This window comes from Nanorana parkeri, unplaced genomic scaffold, assembly GCF_000935625.1.
Source record: "Nanorana parkeri isolate BGI_ZX_2015 unplaced genomic scaffold, ASM93562v1 scaffold66, whole genome shotgun sequence".
Classification (NCBI taxonomy): domain Eukaryota; kingdom Metazoa; phylum Chordata; class Amphibia; order Anura; family Dicroglossidae; genus Nanorana; species Nanorana parkeri.
The window spans coordinates 1,455,266-1,471,586 of NW_017306334.1; the positions used below are offsets into that span (position 1 = coordinate 1,455,266).

General features: G+C 38.0%; 1 protein-coding gene across 8 annotated transcripts in view; it reads right to left on the reverse strand.

The window, feature by feature from the left end:
- Positions 1 to 16,321, reverse strand: part of TP63 (tumor protein p63) — a 94,339-nt gene that overhangs the window by 39,332 nt on the left and 38,686 nt on the right. For 5 of the 8 annotated variants that reach the window (XM_018576406.1, XM_018576407.1, XM_018576405.1 and 2 more), the window contains exons 1-2: positions 14,578 to 14,705; positions 5,611 to 5,865 (exon numbers count right to left, since the gene is read on the reverse strand). In XM_018576406.1, the coding sequence (XP_018431908.1) occupies positions 5,611 to 5,865; positions 14,578 to 14,619 (297 nt within the window). In that variant the 5' untranslated portion in view covers positions 14,620 to 14,705. Of the gene's footprint in view, positions 1 to 5,610; positions 5,866 to 14,577; positions 14,706 to 16,321 lie in introns of those variants that run through there. The other 3 variants (XM_018576410.1, XM_018576409.1, XM_018576412.1) reach the window with 1 other exon arrangement.

Genomic DNA, 16,321 nt, shown 5'->3' on the forward strand with positions numbered 1-16,321 from the left:
TTGGGTTTCTTTACATGTATTTTTTATTATTATTTTTTTTTCACTGTTGGGAGGGCTTCGGGGAAATATTGGGAGTCCAAACAGAGCCCTGACATTTCCCTTTTGAAATAGAAAAAGTGATTGAGGACACAGTCTCCTCTGCCCAAACAGGTGGGGGAGAGCAGCAGGGATCTGAAGAGATGCTGGAGCCTGTGCCGCTCCTTTTCTCCCTGCCGAGCCATGGCTGTGTTGGCCGCCTGGTGCCCCTGTTGTCAATGGCACAATGTGCTAGCCATGGCAACAGGGGCGCAGCCAGGCCGGCCCTGGCTGTGCCCCCTTTCAGCTGCGCATGAGGCGTGTGCCTCACTCGCCCCATGGTAGCTACAGCCCTGGTCACATAGTCAGGTTGAAAAAAGAGGCAAGTACATAAAGTTCAACCTAAAGAGATAAGAGAGAAAAAAAAAGAAGAAAAACCTAAAACAGAACGCTATGCCCACAATTACCCACTGTTGATTCAGAGGAAGGCAAAAACACCCCATATAAAGCATGGTTCAATTTGCTCCAACAGGGAAAAAAATTCTTCCTGATCCCATGATTAAAAGAACTGAAATTCAATGACTAAAAGGGGGTGGGCCAGCGAAAGTACGAATGGGGAGGAAAGTTCTAGATATTGCTAGATGTCATTCAGCCATCAAATGAAGTGTGATCTATGTGATTTGCTACATCTTTTAATGCACACTATGAGAAGAGAACCTATTGCAAATTTGCAGAATGACAGAGAGTCATTTTTTCCTGAAGAGGACCTCTGGCATTGGACTGAGCAGAAGCTGGGAAATAACATGGAGCATGGATGAATATTGGGAATATTCATTTTATGCAGGATGGGAATGGGGGATTTTTAAAACAACCATGGTGACCTGCAGAATAATGTCTGCCTTTCCACATGGACATCATATATAGACATTATCATATAAGTAATTTTTACTATTTACAGGAGAAGAAAAAAGAATGACAGAGAGTAATTTTTTCCTGAAGAGGACCTCTGGCATTGGACTGAGCAGAAGTTGGGAAATAACATGGAGCATGGATGAATATTGGGAATATTCATTTTATGCAGGATGGGAATGGGGGATTCTTAAAACAAAAAAAACCTGGAGTTCTTTACCAATATTTTCAATAATTACCATCACCACACCTAAATAATTTAAACCTTTTGAGTCCAGAAGAAAAAAAGTAAAATTTTGTTTTATTGCCATGATAAAAAGAATCTCATCTTAAAACACACTCCAGGCAACACTTTATATCTTGGTTTTTATTAGAAAACTACAATTTCCCAATTGGTGATGTGATGAAACCTTTTTTCAAACGTTGCAGTGGATACATATCTGCCCAACAGTGCCTTCAATGATTGTGCTACTCACTTAGTACTGCCGGGTGCATTGATATCCAGCAGTATTCCTAAAGTTCCAGCTCCTGACGTCATGGAAGGGAGCAGTGTGGGATAAGAGGAGCAGTTTACAGAGTCAGCAGCACAGGATTGCAGGACTACTCTAGGTAGTAGTGAAATTCTAACCGCTGATCAGTATTTCTTAGTAGTTTAAATGCTAGTGAGAGACAGAGAGTTCATTTTGGAGTCCTATGTAGGCAAAGAACGTCAGGGCATGCGTGGGTCTGACATGGCCCTGCAGACACCTATAGTACAGCATCCATAGATGAGTGATGGCTGTTTTCATTATAGGGACTGATGAGATCGCCATAATTGTATCTATCCTATTTCCAAAGATAATATGAGTCACATTTATCATTTTCACATTCTCATATGTGAATTGTCAGTGTAAGTCAGATATCTAGCATGCAGTGCTTTGTTTGTGTTACCCATTATATATGTAGTCACTACATATATCATATGTAACACAATCAAAGCACTGAATGTTAGATATCTGAAGATATCTTAATTAAGATGACAATTCACATATGAGAATGGTTTATAATATCTTCGGAAATCCACAGTTACATAGTACAGTTCCAGTTAGGGTGATCTCACTACTCCCTGCATTTGCTGTTATTAGGGATGTCCAGATAACAGTTCAGATACCAGTGCCGATACTTGGCATTTCCACGAGAACTACCAGGGTTGCAGCGGATGCAGCGGGGACCTGGCTCTGGCTCTCCACCACTGTCCTGAAATCATTAGTCTTTATTGTATTAGAAAAACTGTCACATGACAATAAACAAAAATGTATCAGTACTTGTATCTGTGAGTACTTGGACAAGTATCAGTACTTGTACTTGAAAAAATGGTATCAGTGCATCCCTTATATATACAGTATATATATATTTATTTAAAAAAATGCATTAAAATGGGGATGTACAAATCCCAGGAGCTTTGTATGCTCCTTAAAAATGACAGCTGCCTCCTAACTTTTGAATTTTTCTCTAGTCTAGTCTTGGAGCTGGAAAAGTAACTTGTACTTGTTCCGAGTACGGTACTTGATATCTGAACATCCCTAGTTGTTATATCTACAGCTCACTAATCACACTAATGTACCTTGAGCTCTAGATCAAAACATTATTTCAGGGGTTCCCTGAGATCTCAAACTTTTTTTCAAGGGACCCTCTAAGGTAAACAGGTTGAAAATACTGGGTTAGAACCTCAGTCAAGATTATATTGCTGTTTCTCCCTATGGGGAGATTTTCCCTTGCTTCTTGTTTGGTCCTGAGAACGAATTCAACCTAATCTCTCCACTGTGGTCACTTAACGAGGATTTGGAGGGGGAGAACCCCTATTAGATTTAATATTGCTTTCCAATGGGGAGTTCTGCTCACTTCCTGTGTGGTCATCAAGACGTTTATTGCAATAAAAACCTGTCAGATATTATAACCGTTTCCCACTCTTTGTTTTTGGCTGGAGCTGGGAAAAACCATACGCCACCTAACAAATATGCTTATTTACCTTTTCTAAAATGTTTTTGGGCTATCATAAAGCATACTGTCTGCCTATTGTGTAGCACCTCCCTTATTACTGCACTGGACTTGTGCGTTAAGAACAATGGAATTTCAATTTATGAGTATCTACACAAGAGCTGCAAATTTGCAACTTTGCTCTGGTGCATGTAATATTTGTGTAGTGGGTTTCTGCAAACAACACATGTGAAAAGAACAAGGGTGCATGTAGCTTTGCCATAACCTTTTTAACAAACATGTGCCAGCAAAACCTCTGTTATGGCTTTTGTACTGTAATACCATAAAAGTTATGCATCTACTACACATTTTTTCATAAAAAAAAAATCTCAATGCATTTGACATCCTACACTATAATGGCCATGACCTATGTCAACTTTTGGCACATAAAACAGGCAAAAAAACAAGGCTTTTTTTTACATCTTGAGGGTTTGCTTATTTTTAGGAGGATGTAATGTTTGAAAACAAAATACACTTCACTGGGTCTTTTAATAAAATAGAAGGAGGCTAGACATATAATAACTATCAAAGAACAGAGAGATTTAAATTGTTAGTAAAATACAGTATATTCACCTGAAATTATAATGTAGTATAATCAGGATTATATATTGTGAAGTTGAGTAACTGGTATATACCAGAACAACCAACTATCTGAGCCAAGTGACACCACCTTTCTACACTTACCAGCAATGTCATTTAAATATCTTATGTCTTGTACTTGAAGGTGTCATGGCATTCAAGTTCATGTAAAGAGATTGTTATTGCTATATGAAATTATATTCTACACATTTTGGAGAAGCTCTTCCAGCATGAAACTTTTATAACATTACTAATAAAAAATAACAGTTAGCCTGGCAAGGTCTTATATTACAAGATAGTGGGAGGTGTCTGTAGCTAGCCTCCTTCACAAACCGAGTTTGTATATAGGGACCCAGATGCCTAAAGGCGGTTGGATTGTGCCTGTCTCCCACTGCTTTTGGGCATTATGATGAATTGTATATGTTAGAAAGCTTGTCCTGATCAGTATTCGCTCGCAAGATAAGCAGCACCATTAGTGTATGCCCACTCCTTACTCTTCACACTGTCTGGGCATAAACATAATGTTCAACCAAGTGAAGTGTTCATGTTTTTGTGTGTGCAAGCAGACAGTGGTGACTAAAGACCGGTAGAGCATGCACATGATCAACTTAAACAAAAAAATATATTAGCCAGACAGGGAGAGCATACATGTGTATGTATCTCAGGAGTAAATGTTGAAACAGGCACAAGATGGCTGTCACATTGGTTGGTACTCTCTTTTTTGTGGGCCCTTGCAGACATTTCTGGGCCAAAGAACAATGCCTCCTTACGATTTTTCCTCCCAGAGGTGTAAATGTCTGCATGTGCCTCCCTCCTTCCCATGCCATAGTGTAAACATTAATGCTTAGATGTACAAAGCATTTATGTTTATGCATGAGGTTGAACCATGACATCTTCAGATGACTGAATCTCGCTTGCATTTCAAACCACCCTCTGATCATTAGCACAGGTTTGACTGGTGTATTGTCTGTGGCCACTTTATAACCTTGTCAACTAGCTTGCCTGATAGCGAAAATTGATGTGCCATGTTAAACAGGTTCTGCTAGAGGCATGTGATGTAGAGCATGTTTGGAAATAAATAATAATTCAGAGCTGTTTTGCCTTTCTGTAGTGGGTGGATTACTTTATCTGGTGAGCACACAACAATTCCAGGTGTAACCCAGTCACTGATGTCTCATCTTTGTCTACCATCTGGGAAGATATTAAGTGAATGTCACACATGGGAATCTGAGCACTGTCACTGTCTCACCATACACAAGGAAATAAATCATACATTAGTAATTACATGTTCTTCATAATTCCATTAACTACACAGTAGTAATAACTCAGTGAACTTGTCAGACAATTTAAACTTTCCATTCAAGTGACAGACATTTCAGGAATATCTCGTCTTCAGTTCATGGCCTAAATATTTGATTAAATTATAGTTTTGTGAAAAGGAGCCCCCTCTACCATCATCATTTATTTAAAGTGACTCTAAACTCAGGAATTAAATCTTAAAAATGCATTCAAGCACCTAAACAAATAACAAAAATATATCTTATTTGTGTATCACTCTGCTGTAGATCCTCAAATCATCTCAATTGGTGCTGACACTGTCCTTCCTTCTGGAGGGTGGCTACTTTTGTTCCCCATGGTCCCTGTGGGTGTTGTAAAGTAACCACCGCTCCAAGCTCACTACTGTGATGGACTACAATCTCATGTTTAGTGTACTAATTTGTATACTATAATTTATTGAACATAGCTATTGGTATTTAAAGTGAGGCGAACAAGGAGCGCACAAAATAGGTGCTTAGCAAAAAAAGATGCACAAACTACATGCAATAAATACGACTTTAAGATACAATAGTGATTTATGTTAGGATACTGAAAAAGGCTTAAAGTAGACTTTCAAGTTTTTTAGAGAGATTTCCCCTAACTTTCTGCCTAGTGACAAAGGTTTCACCAGACAGGACGTGAGGGCATATATCTAACAGCAAACAGCAACACAGACAGAAAAAAAAACAAAAAACTTTTTATAAAAGCAATAACCATATTTGGATTCCAAAACTTCCCCATTCTGTCGAAAACTAAAAAGAAAATTTGGCTTACCGTCCAAGTTGCAGACTTTGCCGTGCTAGACTGCTGAAATGAAACATCAAAGCTGTGAGGTCCTGGGTAATCTGTATTTGAAGGGATGGCAGGAGAAGGAGACAGGGCATCAAATGTTGAACTTGGCTGAGCATATGGAGATGGTGCTGTCACACTGTTCTGTGCATGCTCATTGGTGTACGGGCTTGTAGAAGAAGAGCCATTCTGTATCTGCTGTTCCATGCTATTCAGCAGCCCCAAGTTTGTATACTGAGGCTAGAAAAAAACCCACAGGAAAGCTAGATGAAACATCAGAAGTCATGCTGTAGTGTAAACACTTGGATTAACAAGATACCATGCATTGATTATTTTGAAAAGCTGCTTCTATATTTATACTGTATATTTGAACAGTGGCAATTCAGTAAGAAAAATACTGCTGGAAGGGGGTATAGGGGTTGTTAAGAAGAGTCAAAAGACTCACTGCAGTTCAAGAAATATGAAATCATCTCCCTGTTGTCTTGTTTGGTGGTCTGTACAGATAACAGTAGCTCTGCAGTTATCTGTTCAATCAGATGTGCCTAGGGCAAAAATATATATAAAAATGGCCATGGTCAAAGGTGCGCAGGTCAAAGGACTTTGACAGGAGTTGAGATTTGTGCCTATGTACTGTGATCACTGGCCATCTTCACCCAATGAACTTCTTATTTCTGTGCACATGCAATGAGAGGTTATGATAACAATTTTATGGGGAAAGTGAAACAAGGCATTGTCCACCTATATGACACTAACATTCTCTCAGACAGCCTATGTTATCTAATAGTAACTAATCAGACTTATGTACTGTTTTACTCATGTACTGTTCATGTACTGAATATGACTGAATGCTAAAATGCAATGCAGTATGTATGAAACAGGTTTTCCATTAAATACTTTGATAAATTAGACCAAATTCCACTTGCTTGTGAGTGTCTTCATGGTCCAATGATGCCAAATCACTACTCTCTAGCTTTTATAAACACAAATCATATCAAATATAGCCTGTATGTATTATAGTGAAAATAAACAAATTTCTACACAAAGAATGCTTCACTTGGTTAAAAGGAAAAAGAAAGTGAGCTAACATCCCACGGGTGTTGATCTGCCATTTTAAGATTATATGCATTAAATTTAACAATTATGAGAACCAGTCTGACTGCTTAAATATTAAAAACAAACAGGGAAGCCCTAGTTAATAAAATGCTTTCAAAAGAAACAACTGAAAGGCAGATTTGGAGATCAGAGATGTAAAAGTGCACATTGGGACACTCCCTAATGCATGACAGATGGCAAAAGAAGAGATTATCTGTGAATTTTCTAGTGTGTGTATTGTGGAGCAGGGATGTTAAGTGCCTAAACCAAAGGTGAATGTGCTCAAAGTCCAGTAAGGAAAAAAAATGTAATCTTTCATTCATCAGCAGGACAGGCTAAACCTAAGGGATATCAGTTTAATATGGAAACTTCTAGTTAAGGTGGGTGAAACTGTGGGTCAAATCAGGCTTGCTGGTAATGAGAATTTGGCATTCATTACAAGGGGATATACATACATGTTAAGGGGTGAAAGATATATTTTGTTTGCTGTTGTGTGGGTAAACCTGAGGAGCTTCCCTTCAGCCACTGGAATCTCTGCATGTGTCACTGGTGGCAGGAGAGTCTGGGGGAGGTACTGAAGGCAAACTATAGGGCAAAATATGTCCAAAGGGAAAAGTAGTGAAGAGTTATTGTGTGTAGCAGGCACATGTTCACCTCTGTAACAAAATAGTGAAGCATCTTTTTAAATGGATTTGTGTGGCACAAACAAGTGAATGAGAGACTTGTGTGCCACAGCATATTGCAGGTGTCAATGTGGACAAAATATTTAGGGAAGCAGTACTCCACAGAAAAGTTGGGAGATGGCATAAAGTTTGCTACTGAAGGGCGGTCAGAAGCACAATTAAAAGCCCCCATGGACATCTAGAGTTTCGGCAGATTATTGCTGAATCAGACAATATTCAAGCCATGGGTGGCCCTGCAAGCACCACACAGCTCAAAAAAAGTCCATTGACAAATTGATACAGTATAGCCATGTGGAAAATTATTGGGCAAACAGTGGCTCCATTCCATCAAATGCAGTCACTGTTCGCATATTCTGGCAGCTGTGGGTGTAGTCAGCAGGGAAGACTGTTCCACTGCTATCTGGTAGCCTGGATGGGAGAATCAATTAATTTTCTCTCATTCAGTCCAAGGGCTAAAGAAAAGAATATTGAGCCATGTACTTAACAGTGTCAAAATATAAATCAAATGGTTAATTTCTTAGATATACCCGTGAGGAGACTTGCTACTAATTCAGTTTGTTCCAGAAGCCTGAAGAGTGGGACTTTCTAGAGGCCAAGTTTCAGTGAGGACTTATTTTAAAATGTAAGTACAGGCTTCTCTGAAGACCAGGTCTGATCATGGACTGGTTGGCGTTAGCAATAACAAATTGTCAATGCCTTCACCTGTGTCCATGTGAGTGTCCGTTATGCTAACTTGTCTCCTGTCAATGTGTAATTTATGCTTTGGTGCTTTTGAAAATTCTGATGCTTTCGTTTGGGAAGTAATGTACTGTAATGCAACATATAGCATGCAATATTAGTCTATTTATTTAGCATGTTAAGCACAAGCTCTATTTCTCCATCATAAGCAAACAGAGATCAGCCATCCCCATGGACTGTCTTCACAGCTCAGCTATTATGCCAACAGCTAACAACAGTACAGGGCTGGTGTAAGGTAAGTACAGTATATGAGAGCCTGCATGTTAGATTAGTGATAGGGCAAATATTGTAGATCAATAGAGGGTTTAGGTCTGATTTAAATTCTCCCACAAGCTCCTTGTATGGAGTTGAAACTAAAAGAGGATAGAGATGGGCCTTACGTCTTCTCTAACCTGTTGCAGTGTGCAATACTGTCTACTACAAAGTGACAGCTCTCAGGTAATTTTTATATTATAGGTTAGGCTGTTGAGTATTATAGAGAAAAATGATAAGCATAAGCAACCTGAATATATTATGTCTAAAACTCCCTTTAATTGAAGCTTTTTGTATGAGTCATTGGGAAATTTAAGCATAGAACAAGACAGTTTAAAAGCGGGTGAGTCAAGCAATGTTGTCATTTTATAGACTGACAAAAGCACAGATGACCCACCTTTTAAGCTCAAAGCCTAAAAAGAATTTCAAAGGAAGTGCCCCTGTATTGTCAAAAGACCATTATCTCTTCCTGGCATTACATTTTGCAGGTAAGAAGTGATTCACAGGAACTGATATTGCTCAATAGGAAGTATACTTCAGCACCTTAATTTTCACAAGACATGATTCGGGCATTCCAAGTAATTCTGTTTTGGTATCTAACACAATTTAACAATATATTGCTGCTGAAGAAAACATGTTCTTTGTTTCTTTTCCTTAGGGGATAAACCGACTGAAATTTGTTTACCATGGTATGCATGTTTTTAAAATGGGGTAAGCCAGGACAAATCTTGAGACAACAGCATTCACTTGTTAATGTCTACTCATTATGATCAATGGGATATATATGCATTTTACATTTTATAATTTGCTAGGCCCCAAATTTACATGGAGTACAATACCAAGTAAGATGTTGTTCCAACTGAATGTTCATCATATTGTCACTAATTTAATAAACCTTCAGTACAAATATTTACTCATTTAAACAATACATACAGAAATACTTTGAGAATAGCCACTTAAAAGGAAAGTGAGATCCTCTGGATGAAGCAAACAGACATACTTCTTCAACATCTCCTACATAGCATCAAAGTAATGAGACAGAAAACACAAGATTTTTTTGGCATAGAGTTTAAAGTCATCCGTACAGAGGAATCTTAGGGATTGTGTTTCGGAAGGTTTTGGGAAGAGATAGATGAAAAGCTTAGTCTAGGCTAGTGTGATGCCCACTGAGAAGAGGCCAGCATCAGACGCTCTCACATTGCGCAGTTAACAAAAGAAATGTCAACAACAAGACAGGCAGGAGTACTGAGGGCAGGAAGTGTGAAACCCATAGTCTGAACCAGGTGAAAACCTGAACAAATTCAAGAGCAAAGATCTCATGACAGAATAAACAAATGTCTACATCTTGCAAACCCTTAGCCTCCTGGAAAAGTTATAATATGGATTTTGGATTTTCAAGATTCACTATACATACTGCAATAAATATGCAGCAATGCCATGCAAAATGCATAGATAATGACTATATTCAGATATGTATGAAAACGTTCTCTAAGCCTTACCTTTACCTTTAATATATGGGACAAAAAAATACAAAGGATAACGCTGAATAAGCTAGACATCTCTCTTCATACAGAGGTATACAGTATGTTTAATGCAGCTCTGTATGCAACTTAACCAGATAGAAAGGAGGTTTATAAAATAAGGAATCAGAAGTTATATTTAAAGGTATGCTTTATGAGTTGAGAAGTTTAAACAGAAATTTGATTTGCTTGTGTAGATTGTTTGCTGCAGGAATTTGATTGTTAGCTTAGCTCTTTGTTGTGTTTTATTAAATTTACTCATGTATTTGGGTGTGTGTGTATTTATCTGTATGAATGAGTGTGTATAGACTGGGTAATGCTATGTGTGGAAGTTAAAATTCTCAACAACATGTTACACTCTAACTTCATAATGATTTTACACAAACGCCTAATCTAAAGCAATGCTGTCTTCTGCTAAAGACATTCAGAGGATAATTTAAGCAGTCAGGCTTACATTATGTTCTTTCTCATTGAGGGTATATATGGTGCATCCTTCTGTGCCTTAAGGGCTGGAATTTAAAGGGCAAAGACTAGACTCTCCCTACCACATTCCAAGTCATAGAAAAGCTCCTGCAGGGCATAACTGAAAGTTTAAGTTTCATGAACACTAGAACAAGTCTCTTTAAAATAAAGGTTCAATCTTAGTGATTGAGAACCATTATGTATTACTCATCAGGCAGACATTTTTAACAAAAATCTATGCTCTAGAGCTAATTAACATACAATCTACAGTATGTTCCCATATTTCACTGACTATGTATAAAGTATAATTAACTCAGGCAAGAGATTTCTCTTTAGTGATACCAATGGTAATCTTAAAGTGTACTGAAACAGCACATTGTTAAGACCATTTACAATTATGGCATCTAAACACAAAATATTTTACAAATTATCTTTTTAATCTGAATTTAGCTATGAATATAATCTGCTAGTGTAAGGGGCCTCTTGTGAGAGATTATGGACATATGAGATTTTGGTGTGTTGGATTCGCTGTTGCATTTTTACCATACCTGTTTGCTCTGTATTGGTTATATATCTTCTTAATTGACATTAAATGGCAGTGTTTTAAATGAAAGATATACTTATTTCTGGGCAGTCTGCTTTAAGCTGTCCATAGACAAGAGATGGCTGTTATCAAATCTGACCATTCAAGATCATTCTTGGGAATTATAAAACAAATACACACTTATATTGGATGAGCATGTAGCCCAGTTTTATTGGGGAAGACGTTAGTGACTGGATGGTAAAATTCAATTCAGCCAGTCACTTCCCTTGAAATTGGTCTGCCATAGTGTGTCTGTCTAGGTTCATAGACACTGAGTGACAATCATTTCATTTCTTTGGATAATCTGAGAGTGAGCAGGCATAATAAAGGACATATCCTGATTTGAGTACATATATGCAGACAGTGTCTTAGGTTTACAAATGTGACAATGTCTACAACAGTTATCACATTGCAGTGAAGCGTTATGAACAAACAGACTGCATGTGAAAAAGGAGAATGGAGATGAAAGGTTTTGAGGCATCTCTCCAGCTGTATCTTGGATTCACAGGCATTTCCCATAACTGGCCAGATAATAAGAAGGAAGCACTTTCAAAGCAGCATCTCAATTCACCCATAGACACCCACCCACATGCATAACTCCCACCACGATCTGCTCTAGCACACTTTAAAGCAAGCCTGGCTACACCTTCAAGACCATCATCAAGCAAGCTGTGATTGAATAAATGACAGGGTGTGACAAAAAAGAATCATCTGGCCACTATACTATTATAAGTAAGTCAAAAATGGAAGTGCCAACGAACCATGTGATGTGTTTTTACAACAGCATACAATTTCATGAATTACAAAAGAAAAATAACTATTAGGGCTTTTGCAGCTGAAGGTGAACTCCTCAGCTGGTTAACCCACTCAGTTCCCCTGACATGTAGAATGATTTAATTAGATAACTAAAAGACAATTTGGTGTACCTGAGGATTGGCTATCACCAAAAGAGCCATTACTGCCAGGGATAAGGCATCATATTTAAATATGTATAGAAGATAAAAGCAACATTGCTTAGCGCCGTAACTCCGTAACCACCTAATCAGAATTCATAATTTACTGTTTTGCTTGCTCTAAACCAATGGGAGGTGTAAGATGGTTGTTGCTGTGAGCTGCTACTACTACTATTATCTTTTAACAATGTTTAAAGGTGCACATATACAGAATAAATATTGTAGGTACTTTGCTTTGGGAAACATTTTAGGTGATATTATGGTACACCGCACATTTATTTATTTGAAAAATGTACCAAAGAAGGCCTGCATATAGTGCATTCTTATGCTTGTTTGGTGCATTGCGCATTACTTATTAACTTCATTCACATTACATAGGATACAATACACCTACATAAATGAAAATAAACATATGCTGGCAGATGAAAAATTATACACGATGATACATTTTGTAATTTTCATCTAAGCAATACATTCTCGGAAAGCAAAGATGAAAGAAACATCTGGAAGTGATGCTTCAGTCACACGTTATCAATTCATTAAGATGACTTACACATCAGGGTGTTTCTTTTGTTTGAAAATCTATTATTCAGCGATTGTTTGTTTAAGGTTTACAAAAAATAGAAATAATTTAAATATAAAATTGTTATACTAGACTGCAAATTATGCTAGTGTTTTAAATCTGTATTTGGATTTTAACTACATACAGCCAGCATAAGTTAGTATTTTCCTTTATTTTACTCTGAAAAGGCTCCTAGGAACACAGCTTCATAGTTTCAACTTTGAAAGGTGGCTTCCTTTGAACAACCAAATAACAAGAAGAGCACCCACATGGAGGCAGGACAGAATGCATGGGGGTATGTTTGCATAACCATTTTTCTGGTGCTATGAGATTGAAGGAAGATGGGGGTGGAGGAATAGTTGACAAGCACAAATTCCATTCCTCCCAGCCCCCTGGACACCTTTACCCCTTAATCTTCCACTTTTATCCTTCCCTTCTTCTCATCTTTTAAAACTGATGCATTAGCGAATCTCATTCACCAGGATTGCACTGACGTGCTGTAATTACCTAGTTTATAAAGAATTGGTTTCTTGGCTTTCTTTATTCAATTATATGAATGATTAAATAGTCATGTTCAAAATATTGCCAAAGAAGTCCACATAATGATTTGAGTTTTTTTAATTATTGGAGATAAAGATAGCACAGCTTCAGCAGACAGGAAGACAGAGTAAAACCTTGAAAGAGCAGTGGATTGATGACATGTTCACAGGCTTATTCAGTATAACGTTGTGAAGTGTAATAATTATTTCCAAAGTGCAGTAACCTATAGCAACCAGTCAGATCCCAATTTACTTAACATCAGTGAGGGATTATTTCCAATTCCTTACCATGGCTTAATTGTTCACATTGCTCTTTGTCTTATTTAAACGCCTCCCTATCAGAGCTACAAATGAACCTATCTCTGCTGATAATATTAAACTATATTAACTGCTAGAGTCTTCAAACTTTGCACCCTCCAGAGCTTTATTTAACAAATGCTTCCAAAAACCTTCCCTGCTATGAAGAATCAATGACTATTATTTTCTTATACAACTGCTTTACTCGAAGTTTCAGACATGATAAATCGTGGCTACTTAGTGCTTTAGTGTGCAAATAATGTTAGCCAAACAGTGAGAAAGCTAGTAATAGCTACTCCTAATACCTAAAAATTGCTAATTGCAATGCACACAAAACTGACTGGTGAATACCGCAGCCCTCCTTGACCATTAATGAACAGGAGAGCCTGCCTTACCCTAAATGGAGATTTGGATTACATCAAACACATTCCAATACTGGAGGCCATCATTATGACAAAAGGGAACAATGTCAAAGTTTCTCAAAATATAAAAATGATATTGTCTATAGCTTATTGCTCTACACCAACATTTGGATACCGATGGCAGTGAATTGTTGGTGATTTCACCTTGCCATATGTCAGACCAAAAGCAAACAATCTTTTGGCATGTAATACCTCATTAAAAGTTAAATCAATCCTTTACACTGTGGCTGTCAGATCATTGTTAACAACCACATCTCTTTTTCCACCTGCTTATAGAACAAATACAGTCGCCGCCAACAAGTGACACACAATTCTTTGGACAGTTTCCAGATCAATAAAATGCTGCCCATGAAAAGGAATTCCCAATACTCTTGTAATCAAATCCGATAAATTTCTAAGAAAAAAGTTTAAAAGGGACAAATATTTCCAATATAACAATAGCTGGAAAATATTTTAAATACACCACTTAGAGCTCTGTAATCTAAACACTTTACTTTTTGTCTTGTGACACAATGCCGCGCAGTCTGGGCCATTCAATAAGAGCAGCAGCTGTCCTTTTACTTTTACCGTCAGGAATGTCAAGTCATTCTTTTGCAATATGTAACCAGATATATTTAAGTTACTCTTTCTATGAATTATTTCACCTTGGATAATACATATCAATGAAAGGCACTTAGTAAGAATTCTCCACATACAAAATTCATCTACAATACAATTAAATTAAATAAAAATCACTGAAAATATTGTAATATGAATATATATATATAGTTATAGATTAAAATGTGCACATAAAAATATGAAAAACATTAAAAATATTAAATGTATGTGAATTTAGGAGGCAATAAATACCTCATTGTACTGCGCTTGGCCATTATTTTCCAGGTACAACATCTTTGCTGTAAAGTCAATCAAGGATTGCGTCCTATTTTCAGGCTCCAGATTTCCCTGTACACCCCCCTGAATGTCCCCAACTATCTACAAGTCGTGTTAAGAAGACACCAGCTAAAATGAAGTTTCTCTACCTCCCTCTGTCACATCATGTATTTAAAAGTCTGTTTATATATATACACCTGTATTCAGGTAAGGAGAGGGCGGAGTGTCTTCCCTTTACCTGCCCAATCTGTCAAAAGTTCCACCTTGGTCCCTGGCTTGAAATGGGATCAGCCTCTCCCACCTCATTAGGTAGTTAAAATTCCTTACAACTCTTACAAAAGAAACAGACAATAGGGACTCCAGACATCTACAGAGGCGAGAGATAGACATTCTGACATGTACAACTATAGTGGTACTGCAATCCCTTACACAAAACAAAACAGATTAAAAGCTGATGGTTTTTTTTCCTGAAAAAGGCTTTAATGTATATGTAGTCATCTTGCTTTATAAAGCTGCATAGAGTTTATGAATTGTTGTGCATTTGGGGCACGCAATGATAACATGCATTTTCAGTTTACACAGGACAAAATAAACCCACAAGCAAGAGGCAGTTATGTACTGTACATTCCTACCCCAGCTATATGTCAGAAATTAATCCAGCATAACAAACACATTTTCCAATAAACCAGCACATCTTTCAACCATTTCCTGTATTCAGTGGACAGATTATATTATACAGAAAGGCATTTAAAATCAATATGTCTTTTCAAAGGCTTTTTAGATGTTTATGTAAAAATATATTGGCTTAATATAAATAACCTAATGAATGTAGGTTAATGTTTTAAATATCTTGATCCTGCAAGTTTGTAGTTCTACATGTACATGAAGGTAGCCATATTACCACATTATGCAGTCCCTGTTCAAACGCGTACTTTGGCGCGGATTCAAGCAACGTGTTTATAATGTGCACTGCGTTTAAGGTGCCATTACTTGTTAATGGCACCCCAAATGCGGGTGGGAAAATGCATGTTTTTCCCCCGCTATCATAGATTAGAGTTAGGACCAAACTACACAGAGGGGCCTTGACGAGGCAGTGTGGCTTCCGCATGTTTTGCAAAAGTTGTGCAACTAAAACCCCCTGTTTTTAACCCTAATAGTTAGACAGTGACATTTGTTTTTGTTTTTTTGCAGGCTTGCTGGTAAGTGTGCTGGAAAATGTTTGCTTTTTCCAGCACATGGATGAGTGTCAAATGCTCACAAACGCGCATTTGTGCCACAGGTGCAACCCTATGTTTGAGTGGGCTCATGTGCAGCAAACATGGGGGTCTATTCACAAAGCTGCCGAGGGCAGCCGAGTGAATGACCGATCTGAAGTGAAGTGAGCCGAACACTGTTCGGCTATTCACTTCAGGCTGGTACAGCTAATTTCAGCCGTACATCGGCTGAAATCAGCCGTACATCGGCTTGCTTCGTGTGGCTCAGCCGATCCAACATCTGGATCGACTGAGCTGAACCTCCGGCAGGCTTCTCACTGTTGTTCGGGCTATTCTTAAAAATCCCGAACAGCAGTGAGTGAATAGCGGCAATAGCAGCATTCGGCTCGGCTGTTCTGCTCGGTCCCTCAGAGGCACCGAGCAGAACAGAAAAAGAGTGAAAAAAAAGGCTCTCGGTTCGAATTAACCGATGGACTCCCGTAACCGAAGCTAGCCGAAGGATCGGC